Genomic DNA, 24,312 nt, shown 5'->3' with positions numbered 1-24,312 from the left:
CAGACACGATGTCCGAGTGAAAACTCAGTCCGAACACACCCCAGGCATGATGTCCGAACAACTCCCTCCAGACGCGATGTCCCAGTGGCAACACAGTCCTAACACACAGACATGATGTACGAACACGCCCTAGACACGATGTCCAAATGGCAACACATTCCGAACACACCCTAGGCACGATGTCCGAGTTGCAAAACTGTCCGAACACACCTCAGACACGATGTCCGAGGGGCAAAACAGTCCGAACTCACCCCAGATACGATGTCCTAATGGCAACACAGTCCGAACACACCCCAGACATGTTGTCCGCACACACCCCAGACTCGATGTCCGAAAACGCCCTACTACTACTGCGTTTCCATGTACAAATGAAGTGTGCTCTTAAAACTGCAATTTCATCACTTTACAGTTTCAAAACCAAAATCAAACAGCTATGAACGAATTCTCCTTGAAGCAAGCTTTCATTTAAGATCGTTTTTTCTAAAATATTTTAATATGTTTTGGAGCAATCCGCTGTCTAAATCGTGTGACGCCTGACTGAATTTAGATTTTCCCCTCAATTTAACCTTTGACCCTAACCTCCAGGGTATTAAATTTCACTTGGAAATATAGACGATCAGACAAGCTTCAGATAAATCCAAGTGCCGTATCTCAACTCTCGTTCAACATCTAGCTACACCTTCTTGAATATTTCACTGATAAAACCTGAGATGTGCAGACCCGAAATGAGCAGAAAATTGTCAATTTTCAAAGTGACGTAACTTTTGACCCCAAAGTCCAATTTTCATAAAATAAAGTTCATCCTCTTTGGAATAAGCTCATCTCTGCGTGTACCAAATTTCAGGAGATTTGAAGAGGTAGTGATGTGAACATCGTTTGTCTGTGTATGGAATTGCCCATAGGTGATCCAACAAAATGACTATCAGTCTTAGGCAGTTTTGAGGAGTTCTAAGGCAGTGTGGGACATGAACATGGTTTCCTGAACTGACAATACTTTCTATAGTGAGGTTATGTAGCACTCCAACCGCAATAGCTACATAAAACCAGCTTATATATGACGTTTTACTAGCCTAGTCCGAATAGCGACACTCAAATTTTAGGGGAATCCCCTATTTGTAGCCGATATTCTTCCAGCTCAATGTGCACACGGATGCAAGGGATGGATTACGAAAAAAAGTACCTAGAATATGTTTTTATGGTGTAAGGCATGGGAATCGGACTGAAAACCACGACATTTCGAAAGTCGATCAATTCTGAACAACCCTAGTGAACACGTTTCGCTTGGTCTTAATTCTGTCAGCACGGGAAGGTCTTGCTACGCGCAAATCTTGGCTGAATTTTCCAAGAATATTACCGCGCATTTTACGCATGTACATTTGTACAACTCAGGCACATGGTGGAGCATATCATCTCAACAACAGGACAGCCTATTCATTCTCTTACAAGATGATTGGCACCTGATAAACTCGCCATCGCACAAACTCCTGATAAACTCGCCATCGCACAAATTGAGTTCAATAAAATGCTAGAGTTTGGAATCATCCGTCGTTCTGGAGCCTATGGTCTTTGCCTTCGCACATGGGCCCAAAGGGTTCCGGAGGTTGGCGGTCTTGTGGAGATTACAGGCGTCTTGATACCGTCACGCCACCAGACCGTTACCCGAATCCCACATTTTCAAGACTTCACCGCGCGCCTCGCGGGATCAAATGTCTTTTCTAAAATCGACTTGGTGCGATGCTACCATCAGGTTCTCGTGGCACTTGATGACATTCCGAAAATGGCTATCACTACCAGACATGGGCTAATCGCGATTAGTAATCGTAATCGATTACGACGATTACAGCATTTTCAAGTAATCGTAATCGCAATCGATTACATCCGAAAAAATTCCGAAGTAATCGTAATCGTAATCGACTACTTACCATATCTAATCGATTTTTTTGTGAAAGAACGATTACTTTTTATTTGGACAAGGACTATGAAATGAACTGAATATTGGTGAACAAGGAAGAGATGTTATACCAGTTATGTGATAGCACAAACGTCTTATTTTCAAATGCCATTGCTCATTATTACGTCAGAAGTAGCCTATTAGCTTTGCTAGTCATTGCGTAACAAGTATCCACAGTAAATAGATATTCGATATACGTACATCAGTGTGATTGTAATTTGTAAGAACACCCGCCGTGCTGTTTATCAGCTTATCAACACGTTCCACACGCCATATAGTACATTGCAGCAGGATTATTAATCTCCACTTGCCTAGTTTAAAATAGTAACTTGTGTATTGATGTTTGGTTATGCTTAGTTAGACGCAGTCTGACCGTTACTGATTGGCGAGCAGTAGGCCCATGTAGTACGTATGTACACCAGACATGGGGTAATCGCGATTAGTAATCGTAATCGATTACGACGATTACAGCATTTCCAAGTAATCGTAATCGCAATCGATTACATTCGAAAAAAATCCGAAGTAATCGTAATCGTAATCGACTACTTCCCATATCTAATCGATTTATTTGTGAAAGAACGATTAGATTACTTTTTATTTGTACAAGGACTATGACATAAACTGAACATTCGTGAACAAGGAAGTTGTATTATACCAGGTGCAAACGTCTGATTTTTAAATGTCATTGCCCATTATTACGTCAGAAGTAGCCTATTAGCTTTGCTAGTCATTGCGTAAGAAGTATCCACAGTATAGATATTCGATGTACGTCACGTACATTCGTGTGATTGTAAGAACACCCGCAGTGCGGTATATCAGGTTATCAACACGTTCCACACGCCAGTACCCCGCAGCAGGATAATTAATCACCACTCTACCTAGTACCTTGTGTATTGATGTTTGGTTATGCAAACGTAGTTTGACCGTTGCTGCTTGGCGAGCAGTAGGCCTATGTAGTACATACGTAGGCCTACACCGGACAGAGATTTGAAATTTTGTACTCGTCAAATAAAACATTACGGTCCCACAACGAAGCAATAAAAATCAACAGCTGCTGATATCATAACCGCGCGCGAGCCGTTTTTGCCGTTTGTCGTAGCGGCAACTTGCAGTACATTATCTGAATTAAGTTGAAGGCAGAATTTTATGTTCTGCTCATATGACTGTACTTGAAACATGCGCCAATCGTTATTTCATAATTCTTTACTCAACATTGGGATCTGCCGCCATAGCCATGGGCTTATATATCATGTTGACGTGGGTTATAGCTAGAATCAAGACGAAAACAGCTATTCGTCCCCAGTCCAAATGTTGGTCTTTGGCCCCATAAGGTGATAATGTCAAGTTGAAGACTGAATTTCGCCAATAATATTGGTAATCGCATTACATTATTATTAATTTTTAATCCTCTCTCTCTACCCCCGATGGTCAGATTTACCTGTAAAGCTGGAGGCACGTAATTCATAATTATAACGTCTGTTATCTAGTTATAATTACTTTAGTGTACGTTGTTAATTGATGACTTCCGGTCTGTTATACAATCAAAAGATATTGTTGTATCCCTAACGTAGCAGACTAAAAGAAGAAAATTCGTGAGACGCACACACAAATTGTCATGTCTTTAATGCTCTGCGGGTGTCCGGGTGGTATTTACATTGTGAGCTCGGATTGGAAGGACCGGACCATTAGTCATGCCCGCCCAGCTCGGCTACTGACATTGGACAGTGGACACACACTCTAAGTTTCAGCCAAGGTCTTTCCTTAGTAGCACACTTTGTGAAGTCGCGTTTTGGTCAAAATTGCATATGTCTTTTGGTGTGTCGGGCACAGTATTGACTGGAACCTAAATGCCTATTGCTATAAATTAGGGTTGCATTTAAAACAAAAATAAATTTAAAGCGAGCATGTTTACAACAAGGCCCTTGTTTAAAACATGTTGATTTAAAAAATGACGTCACGGATGTGGATTGACATTGACAATTGAAAATATAGGGTAAATATATAGCTCCTTTGACAAAATATCTGTACTATAACTGTTGAACCGACTATTCCATATCGACGTACGTTGGCTAAATCGGGTGGTAATTGTGGAAAGCATTTACACAATTATGGCATAATTTTACAACTTGAAAAAACACAATTTAGTTTAAAAAAAAGCCTTTGTTTAAAACACTGTTTAAAACATGTTTTAAACAATGTGTTTAAACAACCATTTGTTTTAAATACAAGCCCACTATAAATGATCTATGCTTTTTTTGTTGAGGGGGAGACGTATGCATTCCAAAATCAAGCTTATCTAGAGAGAATTTTCAAGTTAATTAAATCTCTCGAGAATACTCTATAATTTATATTGGTTTACGAAATACTCTTATTGAGTCCCCTTCGAGCTCGCTCCCCACCCTATTGGGAAATTTGGGGTGCGGAAGTCATGGACCTGGCAAGAATGCAAATCGTTGGGTGCGATAAATCGTCCTGTATAAAAATGGGCAATGGGTACATTATGACGTAACAAGCAAATCACGCATCTGTTTTGAAGGAAGTTTGTTATCTCATTAGGCCTTTTCATCGCAATCCATATATTGTCTTCCAATATAACTTCTAAAATGCAAAATAAATGTAATCGTGAGTAATCGTGATTACTTTTCCAATGTAATCGTAATCGTAATCGACTACTCCCTAATTTTGCTGTAATCGTAATCGTAATCGTAATCGCGTCATTCGGAAGTAATCGTAATCGCAATCGATTACATTCATGAAGTAATCACCCCATGTCTGATGTACACCGGACAAAGATTTGAAATTTTGTACTCGTCAAATAAAACGAAGCATTAAACATGAACAGCTACTGTTTAATATCATAACCGAGCCGTTTTTGTCGTTTTTCGTAACGGCCGCTTGCAGTACATTATCTGTATTAAGTTGAAGGCAGAGTTTTATGTTCTCTTCATCTTATTCTCATATGACTCTACTTGAAACGGGCGCCAATCGTTATTTCACTATCCTTTACTCAACATAGGGACCTGCCGTCATAGCCATGGGCTTATATATCATGTAAGCGTGGGATATAGCTAGAATCAGAACCAAAACAGCAATTCGTCTCCCAGTCCAAACGTTGGTCTTTGGCCCCCATAGGGTGATATTTTCAAGATGAAGACTCAATGCTGTCAATAACATTGGTAATTGCATTATATTATTATTAATTTTTAATCCTCTTTCTGCCTCCGATGGTCAGATTTACGTCTGGTATCTTGTTATAATTAATTTGGTGTATGTTGTTAATTCATGGCATTCGGTCTGCTATATAATCAAAAGATATTGTTGTATCCAAAACGTAGCAGATTAAAAGCAGACTTTCGTTAGACGCACACACAAATTGTCATGTCTTTAATGCTCTGCGGGTGCCCAGGAGTGGCATTTGCATTGTGGGCTCAGATTGGAATGACCAGACTATTAGTCACGCCCACCCAGCGCGGCGATTGACAATGGGCACATACCCTAGGTTTGGGCCAAGGTCTTTCTTTAGTAGCACACTTCGTGAAGTCGCGTGTTGGTCGAAACTGCATATGTCTTTGGTGTGTCGTGGCACGTTATTGATTGGAACCTGAATCCCTATTACTATAAATTAGGGCTGCTTTCAAAACAAAAATCAATTTAAAGCAAACATGTTTAAAAGACGGCCATTGTTTAAAACATGTTTTTTATTGTTTCTTTTTTAAGCAATGACGTCACGAATGTGAATTGACGTTGACAATTGAAAATATAGGGTAAATATAGCTTCTTTGACGAAATATCTTTAATATAACTGTTGAACCGACTATTTTGAGGGGTTCCAACCAGAGTTGGATCAATTACATTATTTCAGTTCAATTACAATTACAATTACAATTACTTTCATACATGTTTCCATTACATTACAATTACAATTACTCCATGCTAAAAATATCAAATTACAATTACAATTACAATTACTCCTTGCATGCTTCAATTACATTATAATTACAATTACAATTGCTGCTGTTGAACATGTAATTGAATAATCATAAAATCAACCGTGCTCCTTGACAACTGTAGCGTCGTATTTAACAACAATTCAAGTCTAGTTCAGATTGTGTAGTAATAAATGCGTTTATGTGCGTACATACTACATGGTATGCTATGTAAGATGTCATTGTGACGTAATATAAGCGTGTTTTGTATGCTCGGTAATTATGGCTCACGTAATTGGAAATGTAAAATGTTATTTACCTAATTTCCTATGGGTTAGGATTAAGGATAGGGTGCAGTATGTCGTTGAAAAAGTAATATATTATATGCACGTGTGGGATTTGCGTATATAGTATATAATTAAATAAATAATACTATTTTTATCGAGGGACGTAGGAATTAGGATGAGGAGTAAAAACAAAACCGTGCTTGATCAGATAAGACGTTATATAATATCCAGTGGTCTGGTTAGTTAGCCAGACGAAGTAACGATGCAGCATCGTGATCTGAAATCGTATTGTAGATTGCCAACCCACGGATAGATGCGCAAGATGTGAGTCACGGATGAATGTACCAACAAACGTACTGCAGAGCCGGCTAATTGCAGCAAACTTTGTAGTCCTAGAGCTGGCGATCAATGCGTCCAAATTTGATGCATCTGGTCTTTATCGTAAGCTATTGATGTACTAATTCCGAAAATACAAAATAAAATCTCGCCAGGGCAATGTAACTGCTCCAAATTAGCCGTTTAAGGCCGACTGTTCTGAAAAGTGAGAGCGCTGCAGCAGCATGACCACAACAATTACCTATTACGCCCAGCGATTGTTCAGAACAATGCCGATTCCCAGACTTTAACGACTATTTTGGGATGGACCATTGCCTGGAAATATACTTTTATTGCGGAATCAGTGCGACACTAGCTTTCGGTTAGGACCGTACATATCAAATTTCGACGCTTGGATCGCCAGCTATGGGTCTATCAATTCTGCTGCTTTTAGCCGGCTCAGCAGTTCGCTTCTCGGCGTATTCAATCGTGAGTCACGTGTTGCGAATCCATCCGTTGGTTAGTAATCTAAAAATTGTATACAATGGCAGCCGAGGCCAGCATAGCGGTAAAAATTAAAAAAAACTTCACCCGCAAGGGTGCAGTCAAGGGCTTCCGCGAATGGATCCACCAAATTCCATGTCGACATTAGAGAATACATTATAATTCAATTCTTTTATGTTGTGCTTGTCAGGTCTCAATAGCAACTTCATGTAATTGAAATTGTAATTGAGCAAAATTTTTGTCAAATTACAATTACAATTACAATTACACAAAATAAAAATGCCTCAATTACAATTAAATTACAATTACATTGAAAAATGTAATTAATTACATTCAATTACAATTACAAATTACAATTGATCCAACTCTGGTTCCAACCCACCTATATCGATGTATGTCGGCTAAATCGAGCGGCAATTGTCCGTAGGCTTATACAACATGTTTTTTCGAAAGTCTTACACAAATATGGCCTAATTTTACAACTTGAAAAAAAAAAAATTTTCAAGTTAATTAAATCTCTCGAAAATACTCTATAATTTATGTTGGTTTACGAAATACTTTTCAGTCCCTTTCGAGCTCGCTCCCCACCCTATTGGGAAATTTGGGGTACGGCAGTCATGGACCTGGCAAGAATGCAAATCGCTGGGTGCGATTAATCGTCCATTATAAAAATGGGCAATATGTACATTATGACGTAACAAGCAAATGACGCATCTTTTTCATGGAAGTTTGTCATCTCATTAGGCCTTTTCAGCGCAATCCATATATTGTCTTCCAATATAATCTCTAAGATGCAAAATAAATGTAATCGTGAGTAATCGTGATTACTTTCCAATGTAATCGTAATCGTAATCGACTACTTGCTGATTTTGCTGTAATCGTAATCGTAATCGTAATCGCGTCATTCGGAAGTAATCGTAATCGCAATCGATTACATTCATGAAGTAATCACCCCATGTCTGATCACTACACCATTCTGATTGTTCGAATTCCTACGCATGCCATTCGGACTTAAAAACGCAACGCAGACATTTCAGCGAATGATGGACATGGTTTGCCAGTCACTTGATTTTGTCTTTGTCTACCTCGACGATGTCTGGGTAGCGAGCGAATCACTTTCACAACACAAACGACATCTTTACGAATTTTTTGGAAGGCTATCCAAGCACGAACTTGTAATAAACATCGATAAATGCCAGTTCGGAAAACCCACCTTCAAGAATTTACGGGGATGATCAATTTTTATCATCGGTTCATACCAGTGATGAGCACCGGAGCGGAGTCGGAGCGGAGTTTTGCTAATTTTGTGATACCCGGAGTGGAGTAGGAGTTTACAACAGATATTTTTCCGGAGTTTTACGGAGTATTGTTAGTTTTGCCCCCGATATCTTTCGATAGCTTTGACCAGAAGACACTATTGATTACAAACCAAAACACAGACAGTTGACACCTTGTGACACCTTGTAAAGTTGTAATATGACCGGTAACATGCAAAAATGATTGACAAGTGCATAAAAATCAGCCATCTGCACTGCAATTGGGGACTGGAGAGTAACCTAGTGATCTAGCAAGGCAATTCCGCTGAGCAGTGTCTGTAGTTCACAAACTTGATAACACCCAATATCGTTCGCATATCATTTTCTCCCTGCAATGAGATGCAGTCTTTGAATCCACTGCTGAATGTCACCATATTATAAGATAAGATCTCCAGAATCTTCCACGTTGCTGTCATTGCAGTCCTCTATAGTCACATCATATTCCTCCTTGCGTATTTGTTTCGTGACTAATTTTCATGCTACCCCAGTAATTGTGCGAAACATTTACAATCAGCAACATACAGCGGGGCTTCCCTATGGTACAGCCTTTGGCTACCCTGATTCTTCCAGCAAGTTGATGATCATAACGGAATATATCCCATTATCCTGATGACATTCAATATAGTAATAGGTCCATTTTGTGAAAATGTATTCCCAACGTTGGTATCATTTGAAACAAGATAATATCCGATACCACTTTTGTGATAAACTTTTCGCAACTTTCATCGTACTTGCAGTTTGCAGTGAGAGATATCGATAATAAGTGTTACATCAATATTACCTTTATATCTGTGAGAAATATACATACAACAAGCAAGTATCTGGATGGAAACAATAATAACTTATGCAATGTGTTACATGATTTAATGACATTGCGACGAATTTTCGCTAGTAAGATCCGCTCACAGAGGCATACCAGCATCTAAGCCCGCTTTAAAGATTTCAACAATACATAAATCACTAAGGTCAGCTGATCTTACCCTGTAAAAACAGAATATTCCGAATTTCTGAACAGCCACACTAAATAACTACAACCGTCTGCTTTGCTCTGCTCGCATCAACTCAACTACGCTTCCTTCAATATTGATTGACGTAGTCAGTCATCCAGAACTCTTCTGAATTTTCGTCATGTAATGTTTGGTTTGATTGAGAAATGACTTTGATGTGATATGAAAAATCAGCACCGCAATCAAGTTTCTGCTGCTGGTCTGTCTCAGACTACAAATTCCAGATATCATGTATCAGCTTCAAAATTGGAAGTCACTAGTCATTTAGTCAACTTCAAGAAGCGTCGATCGGTGCGTCAGTGATGCATCATGTATGTTTAGTGCAGTGCAGTTCCATCAACTGTTTCATGCAGTGGTGCCACTCCTAGTGTTTTAACACTAGATCTAGTGTTTTTTTGGTCGTCCTAGTGTTCTAGTGTTTTTTTTTTCGCTAAATTTTGCTAATCTAGTGTTTTTCTGCAATTATGCGAATAATGAATATTCTAACGGTAGACGACTTAATTATACCATAGCAATTTACAACGTAGCTACGTTGTAAATTGCTATGATTATACGCTAAATTTGTTGCTAATAAGGCGATTTGGTGTCTGGCTGTGTTTGTTTTCAACAAATCTATGTGGTGGTGCAGTAAAAAGCAATTATTACGTAACAGGGTGCGCTGTAAATCCGTACTCATAAGCGAAAGTCTCTGAAAAAATAAAGAGCGATTTCGCTCTGATGCTCTGTCGTTTCTTGTTGAATTCAGTCTGCAGATTCGGGCAAGATTTTCATTTGCCGGGACAGACAGACAGACAGTTTTATTGAACAAAATTGCAATAAAAATATAATTCATGCTGCAGCGATACGATCCTTCGGTATTCCTGCGGATCATCCCGTCAGCTGCATTAATGGAGTGCTAATCAAGCATTATGTTCAATTCGAGTCTCGCGTCATCAATAAATATTGAAAAATGTAAGCAGGCCGAAGAATAGTAAGAAGAAGAATAGCAAAATCAATCATTCCTCTAGCTGTGCAATTTCGCTCTGTGATATTATTTGATGAACTTGAACTTTGGCAAGATCGCAAAATGAGCTGCAGTTTATGAGTCAATGCCCTCCAAAAGAATTTTTGCAAAAATTGAAATCCGTGCACAATGGATTCGGTGAATCAAAATTCCATTTACTGGGGAAGCTCATGACGAATCTCTTGGCATTGCCACATTGCACTGCATTCATGGAATTGAAGTATGCTGCATATGGTAACCTCCCCATTGTTTGGTTGAAGATGTGCAGTAGTGAGCAAGATGCCCCACAATTGATTCTTATGTTTGATGGATGGTGTGGAAATCGAAAGATAATTTTTATGATGCCGCACAATTCGAAAGCAACAAATTTGACTTTTTTTGCGCTGTTGAATTCGTTTCATTAATTTTCATTGAATGATCATGCAGTATATCATGCATATGTATCGAATTCATGTGTGCATGGAACACTTCTTATCTGTGGATTTGGACCTTGGTCCTCATGATTACTTGGCAAGGGCGAATTTTTCCAGCAATTTACTAATCTAGTGTTTTTTTCGTCAATCTAGTGTTTTTTCAGAACATAATCTTGTGTTTTTCCGGGAACCTAGAGTGGCAACACTGGTTTCATGGCGATGCGGAACTTAATTTACTGAAACCTGTGATGTGATCGTCGATTTCAGTGGTGTTAGTGGTAGTTAGTTCGAACTGACTGGTCTTCCTTCGTCGTTTTAATATAATGGCTGAAGCACCGTCGACGTCAAGTGGGTTACTCACTAAGACGCAGAAAAAGAGTGACGTGTGGAAGGATTTCACTCTGATGCTGCATGATAATAACGGCCAGTATACTGGGTTTGCGAGATGTCAAAATTGCAATGTTCAGCTAAAGCATCACAAGTTGACAAGTGGTACGTCGCATCTTCGAAGACATATCGAAGCTTGTAAGAAGAATTGATCGCAGTTGAAATGCAAGATTGCAAGTAAGCGAGTAATCAAAGGAGAAGGTGATCATGGGGAACACTGATCGCCGCTCGCCGGGTGGAGGACACCGAAGAAGTGCCGGTTTGCCGTAATGTTGTGCAGAAGACGTTTTGCCATCCAGATTTACGGTGAAACGTAAGTTCGATGAGGAGGCTTCATCTTTGAAGCAGAAGCTGTCAGAGGAACTAAGAGTTGCTATCAACAGTATCAAGTGTTATGGGCTGGCTGGCATCACCACAGATATGTGGACCGATCTAAAGGGTCGCAGTTCTATTAGCTTGACTGTCCATTTTGTTGGAGAGAACTTGACTCTCAGAAGTAATGTTGCGACTGTTCGGCAATTCACGGATACTAAAAAAACTGGTATGAATATCAGACAGGCTATCGAAAACATCGATTGGGATTCTTCGACAATGGTCTGAATATATTTCGGGGACTGGACAAGATTCTTCGGGTTATCTCGGAGTCTGGGATTGAGATCCCCGGAGTCGGAGGGACTTTGCCTCAGAGATTAAAGTTGTCGGAGGGACTCGGAGTCTCGAAAAGCAGACTCCGCTCATCACTGGTTCATACCCGACGCAGCGAAAATCATGATGCCTCTCTATGGTGCTCTTTCTGGAAATCCGAAAACGCTACTTGGAAACTGAGATGGAAACTGCAAGGTCAAAAGCAAAAGAAGCTCTAGCCAGCTCCACACTTCTCCAACATCCTTTATCAGAAGCAAAGACTGCTTTGACGGTAATGCCTCGCAATACGCGGTTGAGGCAGTCTTGGAACAACTCATAGACCAACGCTGGATGCCATTGGCGTTCTTCAGTAAACACCTCTTCGACCACCGGAGCTCAGATGCAGTGCTTTTGATCGGGAATTATTGGCTCTGCACCTTGCCATTCGACATTTCTGATATTTTTTTGACTGCCAGGACTTTACAGCCTTTACCCACCACAAGCCACTGACATTCGCATTTGCGAAGATATCAGAGCCCTGGTCGGCGCGTCAGCAACGTCACCTATCGGCAGGCCGTGTTATTTTTGGCATTTCAGGAGCCAGATGACAAAACTGCCAAAAATAAAAATTTGAAAATGCCAAAAATAAGCAATTTTTGGCATATGCCAAAAATAACACGGCCTGCCAAATAGTGTATTTTGTTCATGGTGTTGTGTTAACAGAACCGCGTTACCAGCGATAAGAGCGTTTGTGAAAGGCAGGTTTCTTAATCTGGGTCCTGCCCACCCATTAGGGGTGAAAGCATGGTGTCCTAAATGGTGTGGGCACAGCGAGATTCAACGGCTGACTGCATTTGGTTTACGTCATACTTTCCATTTGTCCAAAGGCAATTTTACGACCATTTTTGACCGGCTTGTCGAGCGCTAAATTTGATAAAGCGGGTATCAATTAGAAGCTGTCACAGTGCTGATTATTAAAATATAAATTATATTCTGCTCATGGAACTGGAACCTCCAAAATCAACCACGATTTTTGCATTGTGATCGAGTTGAACATTGTGACCCAACAATGGCTATTTCTGAGCTGCATAGTCTCGTTTTGCCAGACAGTCTTGTTGCGTCAATGTTCTTAAACAAGCTAACCTTCCCAGGACTCTTCCATGCGAGTTGGTAATATTAAAGCCACCTGAAGTGACAAAAGTCCTTTGAAAATATATCGGTAGACTGAACGAGAAATGATAGTCGGGCTACTAAATAGAATGTGTTGAGAGACAACGCAGGAAACTCCTGGAAAAGGATCGGGGAGAAATTTCTTTCCGCGATGAGATCGATGGCACTGGCGAAGTGATCTCTTTTTATGATGCTTGGAAGCCGGTTCGGCCCTCCAACGATTTTGAAGCTCTGAAAACCTTTTGTGGATGACTGGCAACATTCTTTCCCTCAACGGCTACTGTTGAAGCCGATATTTCCCAGATTCGCTGGGCGAGAAATGAATTTAGGAGAAACTTAGCTGACCTGAGTTTGGATGCTCTGTTACAGTGCAAACGATTTAAGTCTACTCAACAGCTGTAACAATCAGCTGTTGAGCGTGTTTGTTAGGTTTTTATTTTGCTTATTGGCGCCCATTCCGATGGATACTGCACATTTCGTGGTTTCGTTTGATATTATTAACCTATGAAATCGTAAGGTTTTTTCTTCTTATTGTTTGTTGGCACTGATTATACGTGGATGCTGCAGATTTTGTGGTGTCTTTTGACAAACTAGCCCAAATAAAGCGTTTTTGTGACTAATTCGAGGCTGAAACTATCTATTTAGAGGACGATGCCAAAACTGCCAAAAATAAAAATCGAAAAATGCCAAAAATAAGTTTTTTTTGGCAGTTTTGGCATATGCCAAGAATAACACGGCCTGCCTATCGGCAATCTCTTAGTATACCACAGATATTCAATACATTTATGGGAAAAACAATCGTGTAGCTGGCGCTCTTTCGCAAATTGCAATTTCTAATATACAGAACCCATTAACCCATTACTCGACTTAGATTATTAGGCAATGGCGAAAGCCCAGCTTGACCCGGAGGCGCAAGCATACTGCACGGCAATATCAAATCTACCCATCGAAAACGTTCCGCTTGGAACGGCTGGCCTTACCTTACTCTGCGACGCTTCTGGAGGTACGCCACGTCTAGAATTTAGGCTTACCATACGTCCTCTTTTAAGAGGATTCGTCCTCATTTTTGACTTTTTGGAAAGTGTCCTCGGAGGACGCCCTTTTGTCCTATTCTTTGAGATTTTGTCCTCTTTTTTGAAAATTTAGGTCAGATTTAGAGCAAATTGCGAGTGATATGCCGCAAATTAGCACAGGAGTGAAGCTCCGGCGGGTATTTCGGAGTGAAAAACGGTGATTTTGGCTCTGAGCGAAAAGATGACCTTTTTTTTTAGTCATTCACCTGGCATTTTTTTTAGTCATTCACCTGGCAATGTGGAGAGAAAAACGGTATTTTGAGCTCTGAAGATGACCTATTTTTTTATTATCATTTTTAGTCAATCGATCACGAAGTGGGAAAAATTTACCGGTTTTGCATGGCTGAAATTTCTGAAAAAGTGTCCTTTTTTTAGATTTCCAAAATATGGTAAGCCTACCAGAAGTCCCTCGCTCTTGGCGAAGGAAAGTTCTTGAAGTTGTACACGGACTCTCGCGTATCCTTCGATTAGAACAGTGGTTCCCAACGTGGGCGATGTGGCGGTCTAAGGGGGCGAAAATGGACAAAGGGGGCGACGCGGGGTGAAAATAGCGAACTGGGCTATAGGGGGAGATGACGCGCTAAAACGGCTGACCATTATTTTTTTAGTCAACCCACGGAAATTTAGTTAGGTACAAAAGTGTATCGAATTAGACATCGAGCTGAAAATTTGACCTTTTTTTTCATCAACCCGCCGGTGATTACAGTTTGTATGCCCAATTTTCGGCACGCAAAATTTGGGGGGCGATGATCGGTGTCGACCTTGAAAAGGGGGCGATGGGTCGAAATAGGTTCGGAACCACTGGATTAGAACAACACAAATTGATGGCCTCAAAATTTGTATGACATGGGTCGAAAAAATAGGACGGATTATGGGCGAAACAATGCGGGATTTGCCAACGTTGCATGAGAAGATTCGCAATCTCCTTCCACGTCCTATGTCACGACACGGCACGGCAAAAACCACAGTCCCGCAAGTTTGAAAAAAAGGGAGGAAAGGAAAAGGAAAGGACGTATAGTTTATTTTTGTCCTCGATGTTTTTTGCGGCATGTACACCGACTCATGATACACAGACACACGATCTCTGCATATGCCGCTGGACAAGGAAGTGCAGACTTAGCCTTTACGTCTTTCTAAGTCATGCACCAACCCTCCATGCTATCCCAGTAATGCATGAGCGCCAAGCAGGGAAGTCATGGATACCAGTGTTACTGATCAGGTCTTTGGTCTGACCCGGCCGGGGATCGAACCCACGACCTGCCGATCAAGAAGGGGGACGCTTCACCATTACGCTACCTTGTCGGCAATGAATGCACATTAGGGCTGTTCAAAAATACCCTTTTTTCTGGATTCCAGCCATTCAGTCATTAAATTGTCAGGTTATCCTAAAAAACGCTGCACACCAAATTTGGTTCAATTCTAACAAGTATAGGGCGCCGCAGATCCAAATAAAATTTTTAATTTAAACAGGAAAATAAAAAATAAATGAAATTGTTGGGCTGTCTTCATAGACGATTCAAAACAAATTTGACTCAATGCCAACTATTAGAAGCGGAGTTATTGGAGTTTTTCGTTGATAATCCTCGGATTATCAACCAATCGATGACGACCTTTTTGTTATTCGTCGGATAGGAGCGAACCGAATTAGGTAACATTTGAAAACAAGACTTAAATGGTTTACAATTGACACAATTATTTAATGAAAACTCAGCGTGCATTCATGTTCTGGTCGCGCGAACCAAGAAATTTTACGTGTGAATGTATTCGATCAATAGATATGATATTAGCATATTGAGGGTCGCCCCTATTTACTATACTGGGCTCATTTGGCAAGGACAGGATCATTATGCGTTTAGACCAGTGGTTCCCAAACTTTTTCGGTGTGAGGGCCAAATTTAGAATTTCAGAGTACGGTCGGGGCCGCGCGAATACTACGGCTATGAAACGGATCCAAACAGTCATCATGGCTATTTCGGAGTAGTTTTATTGCCCTGGCGAGATTTCAAAACTGTACACTGTTTACGGCTATACTTATCTGCTGCATTGGATGTCCGTTGAGTGAATCAGCTTTTTGCGTCTAAACGCGCGAAACGCGAGCAATTTCTTTAGTTTCATGACTGAATCGCTCAATATGATCGGGAATTGCATGTATTGCTATCAATTTTCATCCCGTCTCTGTTCACGTAATCTGATTTACCGGTAGAACTGAGTGAGGTGTGTTTGAAAAGGTATAGTCCCCCTCAATAGTAATTAAACATATCCGGGGGTGTACCCGTTGGCAGGAACGTTACAGCACTTCTTCAGGACCCAGGGCTCCCATAGGGTGATAAACTGACCCCCATCACGTTGTTCGCTTTTGCCACGAAATTGAAGTTGTACTGCTTAGCGAGACAGCGCGCGACGTGCGAATATTTCGATAATTCATGATAACATTGGTGACTAAGATCGGGAATTGCATAGATGTTCTCTCTGCCCACGTAATCAGATTTACCGGTGGAACTGAGTGAGAGGTGTCTTTGAAACTGCAGACCCCGTTAAATTAAACATCTTCGAGCGGGCGGATCCCTAGGTATGACTCCTTTACATGATGTTATTTCGTGACATCCTCCTGTCTGCTATATCTAAAAATGTAGAATTGCCCAAACCTATTAAACTGAAAGATCACACGATTTCAGATTGGTAATTCTTCACTGGCATATAATTTTCTTTCGTGCGGGATAGTATATGTCTTGCTAGGTTCAGATTGCCAAGACAAGATCATTCGGCGCCAGTCATTTAGGCGCGTATATGGACAATTAACCCGTTAGTATTTTGTATATTATAACGAAGTTTTTGGTCAGCATAAAAGCAGTCCTTTACGGCCAAGGCTTTCTCGCTGCCGATTGTTCTGACACACTTCTTGGAGTCACATGTTATATGGCCTGAAACTTTATATGTCTTGGTGCGTTGTGGTGCGGTCATGGCCAACACTGATATGCCCATTTCTATATATCTTGCGTATTTTTTCTTGGGGAAGAGTACCCAATAATCAAGATATGTGGCGAATTGAAATCGCGCATAGCGCGAAAAATGTTTCAGAATATTGCATAAATTTTCCAAAAATACTCTATAATTTATGCTAATTCACGAAATAATTTTGGGCCCTTTCCGAGCTCGGCCCCCTCAATTGGGGGTTTGGGGTGCGGCAGTTACGGCCCTGACTATATAGCAGTGTTGGGATGACTCGAGTCATGACTTGACTCGAGTCAGACTCGAGTCACCTTTTTCGCATGACTTGACTTGACTCGAGTCACTTTGCTAAAATGACTTGACTTGACTTGACTCGGCGTATCAGAAATGTGGATTGACTCGTGACTCGGAGCAAAATTCACGAGTCAATTTCAAGTCATCAATTAATCGGTGTCGATCAAAGTCACTGTATCTTGCATACGTTCGGATTGTTCGCGAACGCTGGTGTAACCCGTGAGACCGACCAATCATTCAATGATCGTGCGTTTTACTGAGCCTCCATTGTTCTCTCACAAATAAATTGACCACAAACTAAGTGATCGAAGCTTACAGCTTACGTTGCCGTAAACTAGTAGTAAAGTAATATAATAGAAAATTATCTACATTAACCAATCCTTTTGTTTTATTGATTTTGAATTCGAATATAGTTTATATAGCCTACTCCTCAGCCATAGGCGCAGGCTCGAATTGTATCATATCAATATGTAAATGGTTAACGGGTAATGTATTACATCTTATAAATTTGTTTCTCTATTTTCTATTTCAGTTGGTAACTATAAACTGAGGCTAATTATATGTGAGTGATACAGCGCCTTCTTGGGTGTATATTCAACTCTATATTCGCTCATCGGTTCAAAATCAATGACCACTCAATCTGTATTTCAGACAGCTAGCAAAATGTAATGACGTAATCATGTCTCTTACCACGAAAAGGCAACTTGACTTGAATTTTGACTTGACTCGTGACTTGACATGACTTGACTTGACTCGACTTGACTCGAGTCATCTCCAAAAATCGAGTGACTTGACTTGACTCGAGTCACCTTCGAAAACCGATTGACTTGACTTGACTCGAGTCAAAATGTGCAATGACTCGAAATGACTCGTGACTCGAAGGTAGTGACTTGATCCCAACACTACCAATTATGCTGCTTTCAGCCGGCTAAGCAGTATGCATCTCGGCGTTTTCATCCGTGAGTCACGTGTTGCACATCTAGTCATCATAGGGTTACCATACGTCCTCTTTTAAGATGATTTGTCCTCTTTTTTTTGATTTTTTTAAATGTGTCCTCGGAGGACGCCCAAATGTCTTCTTTTTTGAGGATTTTCGTCACATATAGGGCCCAATTCGACTGATATACATTAAGTCAGCAATGTAGGAAAGCAATGGTGGCTATTTCGGGAGCTGGGCCGGAAAGTTGACGCTTTTTTCAGTCAACCACCTGTTAGTGTGAAAGAAAAACTGGATTTTCCAGGAGTTGAGCCTCTTTTTCTCTTTTAGTCAAGCGGGAAAAATTTACTATTTTTTAAGGATTTTCCTCCGATTTTGAAAGTTATCAATTCCTATTTATAACTATAGCTAGTGCTCGTTCAACTGGAAAGTTAGGGTACATCGCATCGAAACAGCAGTGACGTAACGTTAGCAGTCTATACCAGCGGTTCTTAACCTTTTTTCCTCCAGCGCCCCCTTTCAAAAATTATCGTGCTCCAGCGCCCCCCCCCCAACTTCATATTGTAAGGAATGTAATAAAGACAATGAGTAAGAGGGAGGGCCGTAACAGCACTTCGTCAACCCCCCTAAAAACGATTGCCTTGCGCACCCATAGCGTGATAAACCGAACTTCTGCGGGCTTCGCCCCCACGAACCCCATATCGTGATTTCGATGGTCAGCAAAGTTTGTGTGGCCTGGTCGCCCTAGGTACCAAAATTTTCTATAATGCATGCATGAATATAATTACATATATAAGTCGCTATAAACTTTTTATCCTCTCAGCCCACGTAATCCGATTTACCAGTAGCACTGAGTGAGCTGTTGTATAGGAAAATAAAGGGCACGTAATAAATATTTAAACATATTCGGGCGTGCCCGCAGGTACTATTATTCGTTATCAGGGCCGTAACAGCACTTCGTCAGCCCCCTTCCCCAAAAATAAAAAACATTGGTCCTGGGACCCCATCGGGTGATAAACCAAACTTCCGGGTGACTTCCCTCTCAGACCCCCATTAGGCTGTCCGCTATTTGCTGATAGCCTATTCGGTATCTACATTGGGTGTCCATTTACTGAGGCAGCTATTCTCGCCTAGTCGCGCGAAGCGCATAAAATTTCACTGATTAATGATTGAATTGGTCAATATCATCGGGAATTGCATGTAAATTGAGATAAATTTTTATCCTCTCTCTGCTCACCTAAACACATTTACCGGTAGAGCTGAGTGAGGTGCAATGTTACCTCTAAGCTGCGCACGTGCGCAGTGCTGACACGGTCTCTGCGCACAGAAAATCTACGTTGCGCACAACAAATCCGAAGTTATGACATTTTTTTAGTCGTTACGCACTGTTGTCCAAGGGTCAGCGCAGTGAGTTGTTGAGTGTGCGCAGGCCGCAGACTCATCAAATCTTAAAGCGAGCATTGTGAGGTTTCTTGGAAACTGTAGGGCCCGTTACTAATAATTAAACATATTCGGGCGGGCGAACCCGTTGGTACGACTTCGTTGCATGATGTTATTTCGTGACCCCCTGTCTGCAATATCAAAAAATATAGAATCGCTTAACGGGGATATCGCCCAACAGGAATATCCCTGTCGCCCAATCGTACTAAACTAAAAGACGCACACGATTTCAGATTGGTATTTCTTCACTGACATATAATTTTTCCCTGCCAGATGGAATTCGTCTTCTGGGGTTCATATTGCCAAGACAGGAACATTCGGTGTCAAAGGCGCTCATGGACAATTAAACCTATATGTATTTTGCAGGCTATATGTAACGAGGTTTTCGGTGTTAATTTGCTCTGAATACTCATTAAGGATATGTCCTATCACCACATCATCTACTGCGAAGCCATTTTTCTCCAGCGCCCCCCATACCTCCCCCCTGAGCCCAGCGCCCCCCATATCGCCCCCTGAGCGTTTCCGCCATCTTCAAAATCGCCAGCGCCCCCCGGGGGGGGGGGGGGGCTGGGGGCAAGGTTAAGAACCCCTGGTCTATACTCACAACTTTCCTGCAATTCTGTAATCAAAAACTACAGAGGCCAAGTTGAAATAGAGTATTTTATAAATATAAATTTTATTTTTTGTCATAATTCGATTTCTTAATATATTGTGGGGGCCGCAAGAAGGCTATCTGGGGCCGCATGTGGTCCTCGGGGCCGCACTTGGGAATCACTGGTTTAGACAGAGCACTATCGAAGGTTTCGGTGAGCTTGCTTTATCACTTTGGGCCAGGGTTGTAACCAAGTCACATGGTTCCTAGTCACGAGTCAATCTTACTTTTGTGGTTTTGACTCGAGTCAAGTCGAGTCATTTTCAATTCATCACCGAGTCGAGTCCGAGTCCAAGTCACCGTTTAAAGGGCCAAGTCCGATGACCCGAGTTCAAGTCACAGTATTGAAGTCATCTTCAACTTATGTTTTCAACCCGGCTTGGGTGATATCGAATTCCTTGCTTGCCAAACATGCTTATTTGTCCCTATCAGAGTCTTGGCACATGTTTATGTAGGCTGATAACGGACAGTTCCTGACCCTATTTACCGATGTCACAGATAGACGAGACAGGCCGCCAATATGATAACTTTACCAATCTTAGAGCTTTACATCAAATATCTTTCTTCTCGGTCTGATACATCACAAATACAAGCATTAAGTTATTATTGCGAGGACATCGACGACTGCTCACAAATAGCTTATAGAGAACCAACGAATTCACGTATACATTTACTATCTGATAGAGAACCAACGAATTCACGTATACATAATTACATATACTATCTGATAGATGACCAACGAATTCACATCTAGATACCAGCTGATAGAGAATCAACGAATGCATGTTTATGTGGGGGTACAGTTTTTCTTTCACGTTATCAGGTGGTTGACTAAAAAAAGGTCAACTTTCCTGCTCAGCTCCCGAAATAGCCGCAGGAGCGTTACTTCAGTGCTGATTTACTGTATCTTCGTCGAATTTGTCCTACATTTAACAAAAATTCTCATAAAAGAGGACAAAACCTTAAAAATTAAGCTACTTCTTAAAATTGTTGAATTGCCTAAAAGAACTCAAATTTGGCTCAATTCCAACCAGTTGACGACAATGCTATGAGAGACAATTTTGGATTAATTACAAATAAAGATTTTCGAATTTTACCGGCTACCTCATGATATTGTTAGATTGTGTAAAAATATGATTCATAGCAAATTAGGCTCAATTCCAACTAGAAGAAGCAAAGTTATTAGAGTGGAATATTTTGGATATGAAAAAAATAGTAGGCTTACTACTAGTACGTAATTATAATATTACGAAAGAGTTTCTCACTAAAATTACTCCATTTATTTTCAAATCTAAAATATTCTCCTCTCACATCATTGATTCTACTTTTTCAAATTAACCCAGATTCAGTTTTCTTTTTATGCAACATAACAATTTCACCAAGTAGCCACCCACTAAAATAAAAAATAAGTTATTTTAGAACAGCCATATTGTACAAACATCACACAATACTAGCCATTCATTTTTACTCCCGTGCACAATGCACATACCTAACAAAACGTCAAATGGACGGTGGGTATTGTGTGTTTTCACAGACAGCAGATCAAATCAATGAGTTACACTTCAAAAATACTAATGGGAAAAGGAGATCCTCAGATATGATAAAGCGGCATTGCCTTAGAATAAATCCACATCTACTGAATACACGTTCCACTAGGGTAGTAGATGCAGGAGTTGACAAGCATTTTCGAACCACACTGAAGAGCATTGAACACTCATTTTTTCTAGTCGCCAAAAAATGCAAAGAATCATCGCCTTCAAATCTACACATGAGCTTATCAGTCTCTTTGCCATCTGAGTCATTTCATTGGCTCCAATTGAACTTTGCTTCGATTGTTTGCTTGTATAATTGAAAAGTATCTGATTGCGGAGGATATATTACCTCTTCATCACTGGATGATTTTGTACAATGCATTGCTACTATGTACCATTTTCTGTTGTTTTTACGGCGGCGCAAGCAGTGGTGACAAATAGCGATGTCGCCAGAATTCGTCAGCTGCGTTGATCTAGCCATTACGATTCGCAAATTTCTTCATCTTCAAGTCATATAAAATAAGCCGAGCCAATGACTTGGATCGAGTCATGCGTAGTTACTCGAGTACAAGTCGAGTCGATCCAAATATTGACTCGAGTCGAGTCGAGTCATTTTCCCTTTTCAAGAAAATGACTCGAGTCAAGTCGAGTCACAAAAAATTGGACGACACGTTATCTCCCAATTGAGAATATCTTTAGACTCGATTCTGTACATTATTCTTATTCAAAATTTTCCGGAGGCGGCGTCAATAGCAAATGCAAGAAATCAAGTAAAAATTAAGCATGCAAAGTGCTAAGAAAAATTTCAAATTTACAAATTTTTGTTGGTCTTGTAATTTTACCTGATGTTATACCTAATTTCGAAAACTACCTCGCGAGCCACTGGTGGGCCGCTCATAGTCTGTATCTGTACTAATTACGGGGATTAGTGGTACATAAAAATTCTGTTTTTGGTATTATTGGTAATTTAAATATACAATTAAAAGCAATTGTTTTCCTAGTAAAGAACTGGAGTCGGAGTCAGGGTCATTTTCAAAAACTCCTACTCCAACTCCAGTCAATATTTCCACCACGAGTCCGACTCCACCAATTAAGACTTCACAGCCCTGCTCGTGACTTGACTTGACTTGACTCGACTCGACTCGACATTAGTCACCTGCAAAGAATCGAGGGATTTGAGTTGACTGGAGTCACCTTCGAAAATAGATTGACTTGAATTGATCAGACTCAAAATGTGCAATGACTCGAGATTACTTATGACTCGAAAGTAGTGACACGATCCCAACACTGGTCTGTAGACGCACAAGGATTGACGATTGTATTTGTGGCGATGGTGAAAAGACAGGTATTCCGTTGTGCTGCGAGAATATAAGCCGAATAACGAATCTTCTGTATGCTCACTGAGCTTGCCAATCCATTTTTCCCGACAGCGTTTTGAGACCCGAACTTTGGCTTCCTTCAGCGACATAGGAATAGAGATGACCGCGCCGTCGGGTGAACTAGCAGCACACTTTGCCAGATTGTCAGTGGCATGGATTAAAGTGCGTTCTCGTGCGACTATGACTTCATCAACAGACGTCATTGGCTGATGATAATGTCACCGGACTTCGGGTAACCACACAACCAGCTAGAATCGTTGTTACTGACTGCTGCCCGAACTGCTCGGTCGTTTTCGGAGACTGAACTGAGGCCCAAGCACTAATATCAATGAGCTCAGGAGCTGGAGCAGTTAATAATTAGCGACTGTTTCAAAGCCCTGCTACTAAGTAAATATTTTATATCGTGACATTACGCATTTAGCAGTGTCGTGATTATATTGCGGATATGTCGCATTTCCTTGAGAAAATCTGATTGAATAAACGATTCGAAATAACACGATACTCACGGAATGCAAAAGAATAACAGCACCAGAATCAGTAGGGCAAGTGCTGATATCGAGCATCCTACGATTGTTATGACACGAAGACTTGTCGATCCCGAAAAATCCCCCTGAATAGATTACACGATATGTCACAGTCCTAGGCTACAAACAGTCATAAACTATTATTATTCCTGCTAGTTTGAGAACGACAGATGTTCTTTAACTTAATCATCTAGGAGCTCTTATGCCACTCTGCATGCGTGCAGCAAACCTATTATTTTCGCCCACAATATAGCGTAATTGCGAAGAGTACGGCATCGTCATCGGTAGGTTGTGGGTTCGATTCCCGGCTCGGTCAGACTAAAGACCTGATTAGTAACATTGTGATTCAAGACTTCCCTGCTTGGCGCTCATGCATTACTGGAATAGCATGGAGGGTGGTACAAGACTTAGAAAGCCATAAAATGCTATATCTGCACCTTTATTGTCCAGCGGCATACGCACATCATGTACTCATAGTATGCATATGCACAGACCATGGTGTATCATGCGTCGGTGTATATGCCGCAAAAACATCGACAGCAAAAATAAACTACCAAGGCCGTCCTAGGTCATTCCGTCACAAAACGTCCACCATTTTACGCATCTAATGTATTAGTATAGAATACTAG

At 40.8% G+C, this 24,312-nt stretch overlaps 1 protein-coding gene and 1 long non-coding RNA gene across 2 annotated transcripts in view; both read right to left on the bottom strand.

Moving 5' to 3' along the window:
- LOC145437845 (adhesion G-protein coupled receptor G7-like) overlaps positions 1–24,312 on the bottom strand; it is a 449,423-nt gene that overhangs the window by 19,768 nt on the left and 405,343 nt on the right. The window contains exon 16 of the mRNA XM_080315185.1: positions 23,666–23,769. Coding sequence (XP_080171311.1) covers positions 23,666–23,769 — 104 coding nt within the window. The remainder of the gene's footprint in view (positions 1–23,665; positions 23,770–24,312) is intronic.
- LOC145436836 (uncharacterized) lies at positions 8,435–11,863 on the bottom strand. Its single transcript, XR_013914433.1, has 2 exons — positions 10,929–11,863; positions 8,435–9,646 (listed from the first exon to the last, which is right to left on the bottom strand). It is a non-coding gene; the product is annotated as an uncharacterized LOC145436836 (long non-coding RNA).

Source organism: Botryllus schlosseri, chromosome 4 (assembly GCF_051294905.1).
Source record: "Botryllus schlosseri isolate E-star chromosome 4, Bs_hap1, whole genome shotgun sequence".
Taxonomy (NCBI): Eukaryota; Metazoa; Chordata; class Ascidiacea; order Stolidobranchia; family Styelidae; genus Botryllus; species Botryllus schlosseri.
The sequence above is the reverse complement of the archived record's forward strand: the minus strand, read 5'-3'. Positions and strand labels throughout refer to the sequence as shown.